Below are 17,567 nucleotides of genomic sequence, written 5' to 3' on the forward strand. Positions count from 1 at the left end.
CGCAACCATAGACAGTATAAGAAAGGCAACAACCCTGACTTAAGAATGCAAAATGGCTTCTCTCAGCGCATCAACCGTAGTTAAACAGTAAAATATTGTTTATTAGCCCCTCTGTTTGTGTCTCAGTAAACTCAGTGGTCCACACAGTAGCCTACTATCCAACCCATTTTATGGATTTTAAATTTTGGCATTACCGCCTTTTTATTTGTGTATTCCCACAACAAATGTTTACCTGGATGTGGGTGTGCCGTCATTCCCAGCTCCTCAAGGTAATTGGAACACAGCATTAGCCACTTGTTAGCAAACACCCTTTCCCAAGAAAAGTAAAAGATTTTTTTTTTAAATCACAAAGGGTTATTACTGATGTATTTTATGTCGTGGAATAAAATGTGAAAATATCTTAAGCTTCTGTTAACCACAAACCTTATTTCAGGCATTTAATCATAATCTCCTTCAAAAATCCTATTGATTTCATGGCGATGGAATCTGAATTTCTAAAATGCTAACTCGTTTCTGTGTTTTAGCCAATTCTTCCCTGCATCACTACTACTTCCAAGTATACCACCCATACCGTATACTCCCTCGTCTAAACCATTTCCCTCAGTCAGCGTGTAGGTAGAGAGGAAAACATCAGTCATCTTTTGGGCTAGTATGTTTTCTAGGACAATATCTTTTAATTCCAGCAATAGCACAGAGCTTAACGTCAACATGCCTCTTATTAAAAATAGCTCTTGAAACACACAAGTTGCAGGCAAAGAGTTTTAAAACTCTATCTAGCCTTTTACTTGCACATTTATGCAGACATCAAATCCATAATGAACAACATGTAGTCTATGTTACGGAACAGTTATGTCATGGTGTATTATTCAAGATACTGATGGCTCATTTTCATACAGAATATGCAAACAAATTTGTCAGAGGCAATGAAGGCAAACTCGAAAAGCCTCATGATCTTGACAGATCAAGTTTGCAGGGAGATAAGAACAAATGTAGGAATCATTGAGAGATCAGCAGCTTGCAATACAATTTAGTACATTGAGGAAACATGGAGAGCATTCATGATTGATCACAGAACTTCCAGGTGCGTTGTAAACCTGAACTTGAAGCTAACACAGACGTATATTTGGTTTAGAGAGGAAGTCTAAAAAAAGCATATAAAGGTTCATCCGGAAGGTACAATACCAAGAGGAAGACTACAGTTTACAACAGTTCATTTTTTTCAACAGCCAACAGTTATTGTGGTGGAACAACAACAGAAATGTCACAGAGATCTCCAGTCTGTGAAGATGAACAGTTTTCAGTGTGTGTACCAAGTGAACCTGCAGTTTGTGAAGGTGGACCTTGTGAGGACCTCTGTGGGCCTGTAGAGTCTGCAGTTTGTGAGGTTTCTTCCTCCTGAGGAAGACGCTGATATTCTTACTGGAACTTTAACGGACTTTTACCTCTCTCAAGTCTGCTTTTGTCCACCAGCCGAAAAGCCTCCATGAATTCATCAATGTCAATGCTACCATCATTATTTGTGTCTGTGCTGATAACCAGCTCATTGATGACCTCATCGGAGATCTCCATTTTCAGATAGGCACTGAGCAGTTTCAACGTCTAACGGAAATCCTCAAAAGAGATGAGACCTGAGAAAAACAGAAACATAGGCCATAGGAAGGTGCTATGGAAAGCCATCAAACTACGTTTAGTCTATTCTCTGTAGGAATCGTCATCAACAGGGAAATGTTAAAGCTGCCATGAAGTCAAAATGGACAATTCTTAAAAAAAAAAAAAAAAAATCCAAATAATACAGTGTTTATTATAAATGATTTAGCTGTACACATCTCGAGAACGCACTCATAATCTTTAATCAAAATAACTTCCCCTCCCCCTTGCAACAATTTCTCTGATGACGTGTTTACTGGCGTGAGGGCGGGACAATCAAAGAAATAGCAAACCATGTTGTTTTCACTGGAAGATCCAGTTATGACATTTTGATTAAGCATTACAAGGTCAAACATTTTTTACATTTAATAAGTATTTTATCATTATTATTATTACCTGCAAATATTTTTTCATACCTGAATTATCTGTGTCCACTATTCTGAAAATGGTCTCCAAGGTGGAGCGATGTTTATACAGTGTCTCCAGCATACTCTGCTCAATGTGCTGTATAGTGAGAACAGAAGAGAGTGCTTTCTGCAAAAGTATCTACAAAATTTCGCAATACTAACACAGCAGACAGAGAGATGCAATTCTGGAAATGTTCAAATCAAGGGTTCTGCTTTACCTCAGAGCTGTGATTTTTTAGGGCGAGATCCCGGAACCAGCCGAGGTAGTCCAGCATCCCATCAGTGGTGCTGGACACTAGCTGAGGTTGAAGAACTCTCCAGGGCAGATCCAGGTGAAGAACTCGCTCGATTGCACTGGCCCAGTCGGACAAACAGATCAGTCCTGTGATGGCATTGACATTGCTTTGACATTTGGACAACTCCATTAAGTAACTAGAAACGCATTGTTTTCAAATATTAAACAGTCTGAACTCCATTTTTATTCCTTAGCTATTAGTGAAAGTGATATCATCACACCACTAGGTAGCAAAATACTGCAGTACTGTATTAAAATATGCATTTTATACCAGATAGTTGTCTGTACCTGTGTTCTCCTCATCAAGCTCTTGAAAGGCACTGAGAAGATCTGACTTGTGCACGAACAGTTGCTCTCGTAGGACCTTGAGAGCAGTGTGCTCTGTGCGTTTCACACTGAAAGAACATTGAGAAATGAGCTGGAAATTTGACAATGAACATGTAAGACTATAAACTGTATCCAGAATGACTGTAACACAACATCTGCTGTAGATTTTCCAACAAAACGTAAGTCATACCAAATAACACATCTGAAATTGTGAATGAAAATCATTCCCCTAGTTCAGTGGTTCACCGGGGCCACTAGGGGCCTCAGGATAAAAGATGACTTAAAATGACTCAAAATAAGACAAAACAAGCATTCAACAACTACAAATCAAGATATTTCTTATTTTAATTCAATTAAATTTTTTTCTTTGAAGAACCATGAAATGTACATAAGGTATTTTTTTATATATATTTATTTTGGTTATTATACTATACTATACTTTATTATGATAGGATAGTATAGAGTGGACATGAAGCGAGGTGGGGGGACGGGAAGGGGACGGGATCAGGAAAGGTCCACGAGCCGGGACTCAAACTCGGGACGCCCGAAGCGCTTCCCACAAGGCTATCGGCGCCAACAGCCAACCTAATTTTGAAAGTGAAACCACCACCAATGTGCAGCATCCACCTGGATGGGCAGCCATATTGCGCCAGAACGCCCAACACACACCAGCTTATTGGTGGAGAGAAGACAGTGATGAAGCCAATCAGTATATGGGGATGATTAGGAGGCCATGATGAACAGAGATGTTGGCCAGGCCAAATTTGGCCAGGATGCCGGGGTTACGCCTCTACTCTTTTTCGAAGGACATGCTGGGATTTGTAATGACCACAAAGAGTCAGGACCTCGGTTTAACGTCTCATCCGAAGGACGGTGCTCTTTGACAGTATAGTGTGACCATCACTATACTGGGGCGTTAGGACCCACACAGACCACAGGGTAAGCACCCCCTACTGGCCTCACTAACACCTCTTCCAGCAGCAACCTGGTTTTCTCAGGAGGTCTCCCATCCAGGTTAGAGGTGTGCAAGCCCGTCCGGACTCGACGGGGCCCGACACGCTAAGCCCATTCGGGCCGGGCTCAGGACATTTATCTTTTTTTTACAGATCGGTCTCGGGTTGGACTCTGGCTTATTTAGCTTCTCTCCTTTCATTGTGCCGATAATATACGTGCAGAGCACACGTCACATAGTGTGTATGAAATATTGTTATATTTATTATATTATAAATATTATACACAACACAAACGCAATACGCATATACGCACTCATGTGCATTAACAGGTGACAGTTGACCATGCAGAGGATCAGGGAGAAGTTGGATTTTTTTTAAGGCTGTTTATTTACTTATTTTTGCGGTTGGATCCCGTAGCGCTATATTCTCTACTGCATGCTTATGCTTAATAGACAGTCTGTTCAATATTTGTGGGAATGATTGGGCATGATGTTTCAGGCCTATAATAAAAGTTTACCTTTTAGTCAGGGTTCGAATTATGATTTCATCTTTGTGGGGGTCTCTTTAAAAAAAGAAAAAAAAAAGTAGCCTATGAGCAGGCGCGGTGTAGCTTACTAATGTAAATAAATAAAAATGTTTAATAAAAAAGCGTTGCTAACACAATTCAATTTAAATAGTAGGCTACATTTGGTTTAATTTGTCGTTTAATGAGGTCTAATAGGCCTATATGTTGTTAGTGGTGAGAATTTTCACGTGAATAAATAAATAGATCCGACAATTTTATGCATGTATTTAAGTGGTCCACTGGCAGAACTTTTGCCAAGCGTGTCAGAGGTTCTGGGTTTAATCCGCACTCGTATAGGTTTTTTTTTTCTCATCAAATCCGATTATGTGGTTGTATATCAGGCAAGGGACACGTTTGTGTGCATTTTGTTTTGTAATTTACATTTTTCTAGTTATGCCAAGCTCTAAATAATTTTAGCAGGTAGAAGTTGTGAGTAAAATATGTTTTTAAAAAATCTTTATCCTAAATGCTTATCTAATAAATCATGAAAAACTGGTCATTGGTCATTGGGCCTTTGTATATTGTTGTGGACAATGAAAAGCCTTGGAGTTAAAAAGGTTGAGAATCACTGTCAGTCAAATGGCTGATGATGGTATGTGTGTTGATTACATTTGTGGAAAGCTCAGTCCTCGGATCATACTGGTGGCCTGATACTGAACAAAGTAAGGCACGAGATCTGGACCCAGTCTGACAAAGGCTCCTCTGTTACTGCCAATCTCATAGTAGTTAGAGGCTGAAAAAAGGGTCAGGACCTGAAAATCAAAATACATAAATCAAATCAACATTAAAAACTGACAAGAACATTTCTACAAACATGCTGGCCCTAAAAATATTTGGATATTTCGAAAAATGATTGGATTTTTTTTTATATCTCAATTGTTTCACAGCAATTAAATGAAACGGGGGGGGGGGGGGGGGGGGTCATTGAGACTTTGAGACTCGAAAGAGGCATTTGAGACAATGCTAATGAAATATACAGTAACTGAGAACTTGCATTTCTTTAACTATGAAAGGGCAAAACGTCTGAAGAATAATTTTCCTCCGAGCTCATCTAGAGAATTACTATATTACTCACAGGACACAGTGTCCTAAAAAGCACTCTAAATTAACATGAGCCATCATAAGTACATGAATGCAAATGTAAATAAGACAATTTAGCACCTTTTTAATGAGTTTGTTAATCTAAATTCAGTCCCTGCCTGACAGATATTTTAATAAAAACTTTATCCGAAATGACAAAGTCATTATTATTTCGTTCTCAAACCACTGTATAAGTCCTCAGAACACTGCATTGCTGACCTTACGATTGTGGCAAAACTCGTAACCATCCTGCTTGCACTCGTGTGAGCGGATGATGAGCTGGAGATTGTGTCTGTTCAGAAAGTCCTCGGTGACATCAGGACCCCAGTAACAACCTCCACCACGAACCTCATTGGGAACGCAACCGTCCTGGGACATGGGGTCACTCCACAGCAGGTCCAAAATCTGATGACACCAAAGTATAAATGTAATTGCAAGGAAAGGTTGTAAAACTATTTAACTGTTGGCATAATTACCTATGTTTTTAAGAGTAATGTTCCAGATTAAAAACAAATTGATCACACTAGTCTCACATTAGCATAGATATAGAGTGCTGGTCAGAATTATTTGCCCCCTTGGTACATATGATCAAAGATGGCTGTAAAAAATAAATCTGCATTGTTAATCCTTTTGATATTTTATTAAAAGAAATTGCAAAAATGCAACCTTTCATTGAAATAAAAGAATTGAAAGTGGGGGAAAAATCACATTATGAAATAAATGTTTTTCTCCAAAACACGTTGGGAACAATTATTTGCCCCCTTTTATTAAATACTTTTTGTAACCTCCTTTTCCCAAGATAACAGCTCTGAGTCTTCTCCTATAATGTCTGATAAGTTTGGAGAACACCTGACGAGAGATCAGAGTGCATTCTTCCATACAGAATCTCTCCAGATCCTTCAGATTCCCAGATCCATGTTGGCGCTTCTTCTCTTCACTTCAGCCCACTCATTTTCTATAGGGTTCAGGTCTGGGACTGGGATGGCCATTGCAGATGCTTGGTTTTGTGCTCAGTGACACATTTTTGTTTTGATTTTGATGTTTGTTTTTGAATCACTGTCCTGTTGGAAGATCCAAACAAGCGCCAACATGGATCTGGGAATCTGAAGGATCTGGAGAGATTCTGTATGGAGGAATGCTCTCTGATCTCTTGTATAGGGATCGTTTTGACAATGGTGTCGTCTGTATGCGGAAAACTCAAAGGAAAAACTTATCCGTTTTAAAAGCATATCGTTGTAGTGTAAACGTACACTTAGACCTGTTGGGATGGTTTTCACAGGAAATTGCATACATTTGTCACTCGCCTGTGCGTGTGGTATTTTTTTTAACAGATAAATTGCCATGTGTAGCTCTCTAACACAGTTCAATGTAAAGCATTATCTATTTTGAAGGATCATTTCATTATGGTTGTTGTAGCGCTGTGCTGGAAGTACCATGCCCATCAATGGTTACAGCTACTTTGACGTCTTCAGTTAGTCAACTTGAGATCCTTTCCATCTAAACTGGTTATATCTCTTAAGCCTAGTAGTGAATGTTGTATAAACAGCAGTATAACCACAGCCAAGGCACAACCAAAACAATGTTCTTCCACAAAATGCATGCAGTTTTGCTTTTTAACCTTTTGAGGGCCAAAAGTTACATAGTGTCCCTTTAAAGGCACGCCCGAGACTTCGACCGCTCCTACATGTACTTTATTAAACAGGTGAGCACATTTACATAAACTAATCAATGTTATATAGTTCAACAATGATAAAATGTTAGAATATGATCTGTATGTTATTCTAATGTTGATCTAGCTTACTGCTAGTCTCATACAGACAAACTAACACATACATTTCAACACATTCAAATGCAGTTTAGTGTGCTAGTGTAATGTTAGACCAAGTGAAACAGTGCTGCGTTACCTCACTAGTTTAATTTGTCTAATAAACTGACCTGTGAGTAGTAATTCTGCACTTGCGTGTAGTTCGGTAGAATGAAATGTCCTTAGCAGCTATTCCTATTATATCCGCGGGACTCGCGTCACGTGTGGAGCTGATAACTGTCTCTTAGCAATCCCGACCTGCTTCATATCACAGTCATGATAAAAACATTGATGTATTTACTCATCCATAAACATTATTAGATCGGTCGGCTTGACGTTGACGACAAGATCCATAATTCTTAGCAAATGTTGCATCATCAAACTACGCCTTTGTTATTGTAAGAGGTTAGCGACCCCTAGCGGCGAAAAAATTCCAAACTGTATGTTTAATGTTTATTTTTGTGCAAGCATCAAAATAAGACCAAAAAACATTCCAACTAAGACCAACAAAAAACTGCACCCCTCCAAAGCCAGTAGGTTCTCCTCCACTCTCGTAGCAAAGTCCTATAAAGCTGCGGGGCAGGCAGCCGCCTCTTTGCATGCCATGGCCACTCTGCAGGTCTACCAGGCCCAGATGCTCAAGGACATGCACGAGGGGAGGACTGACCCAGGGCTCTTTGATGAGCTGCGTGCCGCCACCGACCTTGCTCTCCGAGCAACGAAGGTGACCGCATGCTCCCTGGGTCAGGTGATGTCCACATGTGTGGTCCAGGAGAGACACCTGTGGCTAAACCTGGCCAATATGCGGGAGGCCGAGCGAACCCATTTCCTCGACACCCCCATATCCTAGGCTGGCCTCTTTGGCGGAGCGGTCGAGGACTTTGCCCAGCAGTTCTCGACCGCTCAGAAGCAGACTGAGGCTCTAAAACATGTCCTGCCCGAGGGCACCCTCCCACGGCTCCCGCCCCTCCCGCACGGCCTCAGCAGCAGCCGCTGCCCGGGAAGGCGCCCACGCCCTCTCCAGCCCAGCGCCCCGCTAAACGCCAGGCCAAGCAGCGCTCCTGAGACAGGCAGCTCACAGATGCCTCCACCATGGGCTGGGGCGCCATGTGCAATGGACATGCTGCCGCGGGCTCCTGGACAGGACCCCAGCGCCTTTAGCATGTCAATTGCCTCGAGTTGCTGGCTGTACGTCTCGCCTTGCACTGCTTCTGTGCGTTTCTCAGGGGTCAGCACGTACTAGTCCGATCAGACAATACCACGACAGTAGCATACATCAACCGACAAGGTGGTCTGCGCTCCCGCCGTATGTCGCAACTCGCCCGCCACCTCCTGATATGGAGTCAGAAGCATCTGAGTTCGCTTTGAGCCATTTATATCCCGGGAGACCTGAACCGTGCGGCCAACGAGCTGTCTCGGCTTCGGCCTCTCCTTGGAGAATGGAGACTCCATCCCCAGACGGTTCAGCTGATTTGAGATCAGTTCGGGGACGCATGTTTGCCTCCCACGCCTGTTTGCCTCCCACGACTCATCCCATTGCGACCTGTTTTATTCCCTGACTGAGGGCACTGGCGCACAGCTGGCCGCGGGGCCTCCGCAAGTATGCGTTTCCCCCAGTTAGCCTCAGGGAGGATGAGGAGCAGGTCATTTTGGTTGCCCCGTATTGGCACAACCGGACCTGGTTCCCCGAACTAGTACTCCTCGCGACAGCACCTCCCTGGCCTATCCCTCTGAGGAAGGACCTCCTTTCTCAGGGACGGGGCACCCTATGGCACCCTCGTCCCGATCTCTGGAACCTCCACATGTGGCTCCTGGAAGGGACGAGGCAGGTTTGAGTACCCTACCACCAGCGGTGGTGGCTTCTATCACTTCCACTAGAGCATCGTCCACAAGACATGCCTATGCGTTGAAGTGGAACCTCTTCGTCAACTGGTGTTCTTCCCAACAAGAAGATCCCACGAAATGCCCGATCAGTATCGTGCTTTCCTTCCTGCAAGAAGGGTTGGAGCGAAGGCTGTCTCCCTCCACCCTGAAAGTGTATGTTGCCGCCATTGCCGCACATCACGATGCAGTTGAAGGTAAGTCTCTGGGAAAGCACGACCTGATCATCAGGTTCCTGAGAGGAGCGAGGAGACTAAATCCTCCTCGCCCTCCTCTCGTTCCCTCTTGTGACCTCTCTGTGGTTTTAACTGCCCTGCAGAGTGCTCCCTTTGAGCCCGAACTGATCTGCAATCAGTGGATCTTAAGTTCCTGTCAATGAAGACAGCGTTCCTGGTTGCATTGGCTTCCATCAAGAGGGTAGGGGACCTGCAGGCATTTTCGGTTGACGAAGCGTGCCTGGAATTCGGGCCGGCTTACTCTCATGTGATCCTGAGACCCCGGCCTGGATATGTGCCCAAGGTTCCCACCACCCCCTTTCGAGACCAGGTGGTGAACCAGCAAGCGCTGCCCCTGGAGGAGGCAGACCCAGCCTTGGCACTGCTCTGTCCAGTACGCACCCTCTGTGCTTACGTAGACAGAATGCAGTGTTTCAGGACCCCAGACCAGCTCTTTGTCTGTTATGGTGGGAAGCTGAAGGGAAAGGCTCTCTCCAAGCAAAGGTTGTCTCACTGGATAGTGGATGCCATTGCTTTGGCATACCAGCAGCAAGGTCCACCATGTTTGCCACTGACCCTAAATCTGCCCAAAAAACAACACTTGACAAAGATCATTCTATTGCCCATCTGCTTAAAGGGATATTTCACCGTTGGAAAGATGAATGTGTATTTAAATTGGGTCATTTATGTAGTAGAAATGTGACATTATTTTAGAAGTTTAGAAGTGCCTTCTAGACGGAGAAAATCCAGAAAATGTATTTTTGGCTCACGTGGATGAAAAACAACAACTCACAGAATGCACTTGCTTCGCTCCCCTACGAGGCCACTCCCAAGCCATGCCAACCGGTTACAGAGGGCAGTATCGGCAGAAATGATACAACTAGGCTACTAGTTGACTCGAAACTGAAAAGACGCCGTTTTATCATGAGATCACACCCCCTATGGGCAGATTGAAAACATGTGGAGCTAGCTCCTACTACTGGCTGTAGTCTCTAGCCTCTGGCCAAAAAAGCCTCCGATGACACAAAATTACGATTTTTGCGTCATCTGAGGGTTTTTTCCTGACACACAATACAGAAATCTCTCGTCTCAGGGGGATATGAGGCATTCTAAAATACTACCGGGTTTCTACTGATACGAAGCTTAATGCTAATTGGTGAAGTATCCCTTTAACCTGTGATACTCGTATAAATATAGTATATTTCCAATGTTAAAAAATGGCTCATTATGTATATTCAATACACCTTTTAAGGTGTCATATGTTTAAATGTTTGTTACCAACTAGTTAACAGCCACCAGTCCTTTAAAATACTAGTAAAAATAAATATATTTCCAATGTTAAAAAATGACTCGAGTCATTACATATAATTAATTCCCTACTAAGTTGTCATATATGCAGTCAAACGTTTGTTAATTTAACAACTAGTTAACTGCCACCATTCCTTTAAAATTCTTGAATAAATGTAATATCTTTCCAATGTAAAAAAATTACCCATTACCGTATATACAAATTCCTAAGGCGGCGTGTATGGAGTCAACAGTTTGTTAATTTAGCAGCTAGTTAATCCATACCAGTGACAGAGTGCAAGAATGTTTAAGACTTTACGTTGTAATCCTCTTACCAAGGACTGGCCAACATTCACAGTGAAAATAACTGCAGGAGAACTGACCAGGAGTTTTTGTCACAGTGTCTGGTTTGAGTTTCCCTGGGTAACCACTAGAGGTCCTCTTTCCCCACGGTGTCATTCACTCTTACTACATTTCCCATCATCCTGTTCTGCCACACATTGTATCATTGCACACAGCTGTTTCCCGTCACCTTGTTAGTATCTGTGTGTATATATACCCTGGTTGTTTCAGTGTTTGTGATGGAGTCCTTGTTATTGTCACATCACTTCTGAAAGTCTATTTTTGATTGTTCTTGTTTGGTTCTTGTTTTTGGATTGCCTTATTGGATTTTGACCCTTGCCTGGACTGGATTGTGAGTACGGATTTCCCTAATAAATACTGCATTTGGATCTACCCGTTGGTGTGTGTGTTTCGTGACAGTTTTCCCCTACTGTAAGTCTAAGCAGGCTACTAGCAGTTAAGAGGTGGCATTCTTGGAAAGAAACTGTTGGGATATCCCTTACTGTTTCATAATGGAGATAAACAGCTAAGGCCATATGATAAACAAACTCGTAGGCCTTGTCCACTTATACATTTTCTTTCGAAAGCGAATCTTTTTCTCTCTGTTTTGGCCTTCCGTTCACATGAGACAATGTTTTTATCAATGAAAACAAAGCTTTTTGAAACCGCTCTCCAAAGTGGATAAAATGCGTTTTTTGTGTTGTAGTGTGGACTGTAAAAACGGAGGTATTTGAAAACAATGAAGTGTGTTTAGTCTTGGGACACATATTGAACCGATAGATATGTTCATGGACGGGGGGGACGTGTCCCCCTCAATATTGAAAAATGCTGCATGTGTCCCACCCAAATATTAGCCTATACCGCAGGGACAAAAACTGTACATTTGGAACGCGCGACAAAGAAAAGGGTTTTTCTTGCGCAGAGAATTTACTCCGTCAAATTTTGTGCCGCCTCCGGCTCTCGACAAAACTCAGACAGACAGTCACATGCTCAGATACACTTTTTCCACGTGACGGTTCTGTTACGTGTTACCGGCCTGTGTCCATTCTCAAGCCGTATAGTTTGCATCATAATCCGCAGGTCGGACGGGCCAAGTAATAAAAACATGACATTCCAATTAATCGAGGGTGGATGACAGATAAATCATTATAATGTGTTGATTTTTTTAAATAAAGACACGGAACTCTCATCACGGTAAAACGCAATGAACGAGCATCACTCTTTTACTTTCGTTTAACTCTTCAAGGAAAACCATATCAGGGCTTGACATTAACACTTGTCCGGAACAAGTTTTTTTTTTTTTTTTTTTTTTTTTTTGAAGGGACAAGTGAAAGAGAATTTTAAATATTTCATTTAATAGAGTTGTATTTTTTCAATGTTTAATTATTTAATTTGATTGGTAACAGCCTAGTGTCTTATTCTAATTGATCAAATTAGGAATTTGAAATGAAAGGAGCAGCCCTTTAAAAAGGTAAAATAAGTATTCTGATAAGTGTTTTCCAACAGTGATTTAATGAAATATTGACAATTTAAGTTTGAAGGGGGTAAAGCCTCTGTTTAGGCTATTAAGGAAATGTAATTTTGCCAAAGGAAGAACTTTTATTTTAAATAAATGTTATTTTTAAATCAGCCTACTTAAGTGTGATATTTTATCATATTATCATGCTTAACAATGAGAATTTGAATAATTGTAATTTGATGATCAGATGCAGATGATCAGATTTTTTTTTTTAACAGCGGATTCTGGTGACTCAAAATGCACCAGATTAATGAATTTATCTTTAAAATGGCATAATAAAATGACATGCCCCGGACCCCCCTAGAGGTACAGAGTTTAGCTGGCAATCGATTTTGCTGTGTTATCAAATATTTGCCTTGTAACGTGCCACTGTCCTTTCTGCCCCGCAGTTACAGTCTGTTATGTGCAATTCGCTTTCACGTAGTCGCTAAAATATGTTACTTTGCACATGCTTCATATCACAGTCCTGCAAAGATGACAGACAATTCACTTGCATTTGTGGCAAAACATGAGAGCAGTTGTGTTTTAGACCAAACATATAATTGTGAGTGTGACCTGAACGCATCAGAGATATTTTACTAAATTTTTTCATTTCGTGAACACAAGACCGACAGAAGACCACCCGATACCAGAAAAGTGGCTGGACTATGAAGTCTCAATAATAAACCATGATAAAAACTCCAAGGAGAAAAAAAATCATTATAGTAGCTGCTAACCCCTGTATAAAATATAGTGATCATGGCATAATGGCATGATCATGACATTTATTTTGTATGATTTCCAATTATTTATAGCGATCTACTTATTGCTATCCTATGCTTTGGTTGCACTCTGATGGCATTAAATACATTTGACATGACAAAATACCTCCAGATATATTAGTCCAGCGCTGGCTCGACCGTGTTTAGGGCGGTGCTGAAGCGCCAGCGAAGTTTTGGCACTCTGCCAGCTAGATGCATGAGTGTTTTCAACCAGGTGTGCGTTTCCCGAAAGCATCGTTGGCCAACTATGGTCGCAAGTTCATCGCAATGTCCATTGAACTCTATTGGTAACGACGGAACTTGCGACCATAGTTGGCCAACGATGCTTTCGGGAAACGCACCCCTGGTCCGGTACCCTAACTGAGTGAGGCGGAGCTTTAGTTCTTTGTAGTATTAATCTGCTACGGCATGTGTAACATTTTTCTGTCAACTCTGCATAATCCTTCGCGATCGATATCGTTATTTAGCACAGGGAAGCGAGGAAACGGAAGTGCCGCACAAAAACCGGATATTGGATATATGTTTACTTCCGCGTTCGAAAATAAGGTGAATAGTCTTGTTGGTCAAATTCTGTTACATACTGTTGCATTGTTACTCTAACTTGGTAACAGAGTTTGACGGTAAGAGAATTGACAATTTTAAACTTTTTAGCCAAAAACCCGACTGGCTAACAAAAATGCTAATAGCACATGGAACTAATTAAATCATGATCAAAAGACTTAAACAAACCACTTTGAGATCAGTGATAAATTTGAGTTTTCCTTTTGATCTTGTGATAACAATTTTGACGTTTTACAAAACAACTCTTGGTGTAATAACTTTTTGTTCTCACGTCTGAAATGCTTGCTAGTGTCTTCCATAGAGGCTGCTTCATATGTTGTTGATGTATGTGACGTCGTGCCGTAAAGCAAGTCGTGATTCTCGCGAGATTTGTCGGGGCGCCACCTCTCAAACTTCTGTAATGTCTCCCACCAGGAAAGAATTAAAATTTAAAATAGGAATAATGCTTTTAACCTAACATTGTGACTGGTTCCCCACTGTTAGCCCGGACAAGTTGAATCTACTTAAAAAATGTGAGCAAACTGGTTGCCCTAAAATAATTAAGTAATGTTAACTTAAAAAATTTGAGTTAATTTAACTTAAAATGTGTTGTATTATAAATTACTTTGAACTTAAAAATACTATGTGTAATAACTGCAATGTACTAAGCAAGTTAAATTTGTCAATTGATTTATTTTTAATTTGTTAAACTATAAAATTAAGAAAAAAAAGCAAATAAATGTACATTCATACAATTTTCTGTTTTATTTAAATTCAATTCTAAATTTTCATTTGAAATACAACAAAACATTAATTTTACATGCCCTGAATACATTTTACTCATAAAACATGAAAAGAAAAACTAGTTTGTTTCAACAAATTAGCGTATTGTTAAGCATATGAACAGTCTCAGAATCACAACAAATTGCACTAAAACAATATGGTTTGTTTACACTCATGAGTTCACAATATTGTCAGTATTTAATTTTAGGTGCCGGCTCACCTTTTCCCAGGCTAAACATTACCTGTTGAATAAAATTTCAATTGTTTTTCATAGTTACGGTAGTCCAGGCCAGGGTGTAAATTAGTCCGAAACAATTGTCACAGGTCGGGGTGGAGCGCCAGCGGGCCGCCCACCCCTTCGCTTGCGTGCCGCCCCTGAGGAGCTGGCCGTGGACATGAAGGAGACAGACACAGAATTAAAAATAAATGTTCTTTATTAAATAAATAAAAAGTTGCTTAAAAAGTCTCTTCAGCATTCTCTTCATGTATCTCAGCACCTTCAGACAGAGAGAGGAATGAACAGAATTCACAGCTTCCGCGTTCTCTTCTTCAGCGTTCTCTTCGCGTATTTCAACACCTTCGGACAGAGAGAGGAATAGATACATGTAACTCACAGCATTAGCTGGCTCTTCCAGCATTAGCTGGCTCTTCCAGCATTAGCAGGCTCTTCACTAGCCTCAGACAGAGAGTGGAGGATAATGGTATTTCCCCAATGCAGCTGTAACTTCACAAGGCTCAGATAAAGGAGAGGTTAATGAACAGCAGAAACAATTCCCACACTCACATATCCACCACACACTGTAAGATTTCACTCGTGCTCATTTCCACAATAAAACTGCAATTCAACAGACTCGCGGTGCAGCTAAGGCTTGCACCCGCAATCCAGCCGAAGTCTTCTCTGTCTCTCTCTCTCAGTCTCTCTTCCTCGCTCTCTCTCTCTCAGCCTACCTCCGCATCTGCGGCCGCTCACGTGCCGCGTGCCTCACATGTCCTCTCTCGTCGTGTCCTCCTCTCAAATGCTGGCGGGGCTTCTTCCAAACTCCGAGTAAATTCCCCACACCTGTTGCCAATCTGTCATTAACCGCTGTTGCTATGGTGACAGATGCAGCTGAAACCGGCCCGGTGTTACAGTGGCACAGTCCCGGGTGGAACACAACTTCAACGGGACTTAGTTCCGCTTCAACTTTGTCACCTCGTGACACAATGACACAAACGGTTGTTCAGTTCATCAATCACCAAACATTCCAACATTATGAAGCTGCAGACTCGGAGCCTGCATCTACAGTCCCGCACCCAGAGTCCCGCATTCTCAGACCCCTCGTTTTTCGAGACAGCGCCTCCTGCTGTTCGAAAGATCGTATAATAATACCCTTATCCAAATGCCATTGAAAACAATAGGATGCAATATTACGGTCTTGTTTTATTGAGTTAATTGCGTTTTATAAGTTATCCAAATAAATATTTGTGTTCCCTGCTTAATGCAAGTGCCAAAAAAAGCTCATGTTCTCTGACTAACAAATTACCCAGTAGTTATTTTTTGAGCGTGAGTGTAATTGAAAGAAAATTACTGATGGAAGGGATACAATTACAGATTGAACTATCTTCTGAAAAATATTATGTGATATATTATATTGCTACAATGTTTTTTTTTTTATTCAAATTCCAATTTTTCTTTCAGTTCAACCTAAAATGGTCTAATTACATTATACCATGCTAACATTACAAAACCTGTTTTTGATCTTTTGAATGCGAAGCAAAACTTAAATAAGAATAGACAAATCACCAATAATAAACAATTCTGTACTTTATTTAATGATCACCTAAACAAGAAAAAGCAAAGAAAAAAGGAAGAAAGAATTGTGTTAGTGACTTTACTTTTCATCTTCAATTGCATTAAAAAAACTCCTCATTTATAAGTCCCTTTGAATAATGCCTAATAATCTCACATAGGCCATGAATTATGGCCTGTCCATATAAATAAATTAATTAATTAATATATAAAACATTGCATAGGCTATATGGCAATAATAGGAACAATCCAATTGACAAACATATAAACATTTTTATAATACATAAATTATATAAAGTAAAATAATTACTCCGGCATTAATTAATTCAATTTATAGTTTTAGGAGAAAAGGTCCGGTAATTAAAAAAAGGTCAAACGGTGGCTTGTCTACAAAAAGTCCAAGGTTAAAGGCTAACGTTAGCTATCAAAATATTTTCGGGGAAAAAAGGCGAAAAAACATACATTAACGGCTCAAATTTTGTTACAAACCATCTTTACAAATATTAAATGGACTATTATGTTGGTGTATCGATGAGCTATAAAGTAGTTTGATTAAAAAAGAAATCGAATGAGTATGATTCGCTAAATAATATTTACGATACTCACGTTTCGGCTTAAGTTCTTCATGTTTATCCGATCCAATTTGATAGGAGGCGCTGTCTCGAAAAACGAGGGGTCTGAGAATGCGGGACTCTGAGTGCGGGACTGTAGATGCAGGCTCCGAGTCTGCAGCTTCATACTACTCAAACATTCTTCCAAATCGATCATCACTCTAGGTGGGTTTAGCTGAATACTTTCTTGATCAACGCAGAGGATTCTCACTGGAGTTTGTCTTATGAGTCCTTGTCAGCTGCATCCTAACGAGGAAGAAAAAGATTGAAGATAAAGATAGACAAATATAATATCATGTCAGATGATTCTGTTGTCAAATACTCAAAAGTCATATGCTGCATTTACGCCATGTCATAATTACTGTAATTCCGAGATAACAAAATGTGACGTTCTAACTTATAATTGGAGCCGTTCATGTTCTTTGACTGGGAATTATGCATTTTTAAGGCAACACTATCCATGGCTAAATGAATCAGCAGCAGAAGGGTGGTACACTGGCCATGTGGTAAAAATAGGAGCTCTCTGAAACTTCCCAGTTTGCAATTACGAGTTCTACGAGAACGGGAGTGCTTTTTTACAAGCTGTAATCTCATAATTATGGTGATTACAAAATGGCGTGAATGCACCAATACATACCTGGTTTACTGTAGAAAGAGCTGGCCACTGAAGTACCATCAGGCTGATGTCAAAGCTTTTCGTTGACAACTTTTACTGTGAGGAGCAAACATTAAAGTGATAGTCTTTATAATGGCACCTGACT

At 40.9% G+C, this 17,567-nt stretch overlaps 1 protein-coding gene across 1 annotated transcript; it reads right to left on the reverse strand.

The window, feature by feature from the left end:
• Positions 1 to 658: 658 nt before the first annotated feature.
• ppef2a (protein phosphatase with EF-hand domain 2a) lies at positions 659 to 13,968 on the reverse strand. Its single transcript, XM_081365774.1, has 7 exons — positions 13,916 to 13,968; positions 5,494 to 5,679; positions 4,804 to 4,946; positions 2,638 to 2,744; positions 2,273 to 2,436; positions 2,064 to 2,151; positions 659 to 1,628 (listed from the first exon to the last, which is right to left on the reverse strand). Exons 1-7 carry the CDS (start codon positions 13,955 to 13,957, stop codon positions 1,600 to 1,602), a joined length of 759 nt encoding a protein of 252 aa, XP_081221900.1. The 5' UTR covers positions 13,958 to 13,968; the 3' UTR covers positions 659 to 1,599.
• Between the last annotated feature and the right edge of the window lie 3,599 nt (positions 13,969 to 17,567).

Source organism: Scardinius erythrophthalmus (genome assembly GCF_964197995.2).
Source record: "Scardinius erythrophthalmus genome assembly, chromosome: 5".
Lineage (NCBI taxonomy): Eukaryota > Metazoa > Chordata > Actinopteri > Cypriniformes > Leuciscidae > Scardinius > Scardinius erythrophthalmus.

Bases quoted from the DNA above. Each gene is read 5' to 3' on its own strand.
- ppef2a (XM_081365774.1), bottom strand. From the start codon at position 13,957: ATGAAGCAGCCTCTATGGAAGACACTAGCAAGCATTTCAGAC. The intron at 4,947-5,493 runs GTCAGCAATGCA...TTTGATTTTCAG, and splicing joins AGTTTTGCCACAATCGTAAG to GTCCTGACCCTTTTTTCAGC. The intron at 2,152-2,272 runs GTAAAGCAGAAC...CTCACTATACAG, and splicing joins TAAAAAATCACAGCTCTGAG to CACATTGAGCAGAGTATGCT.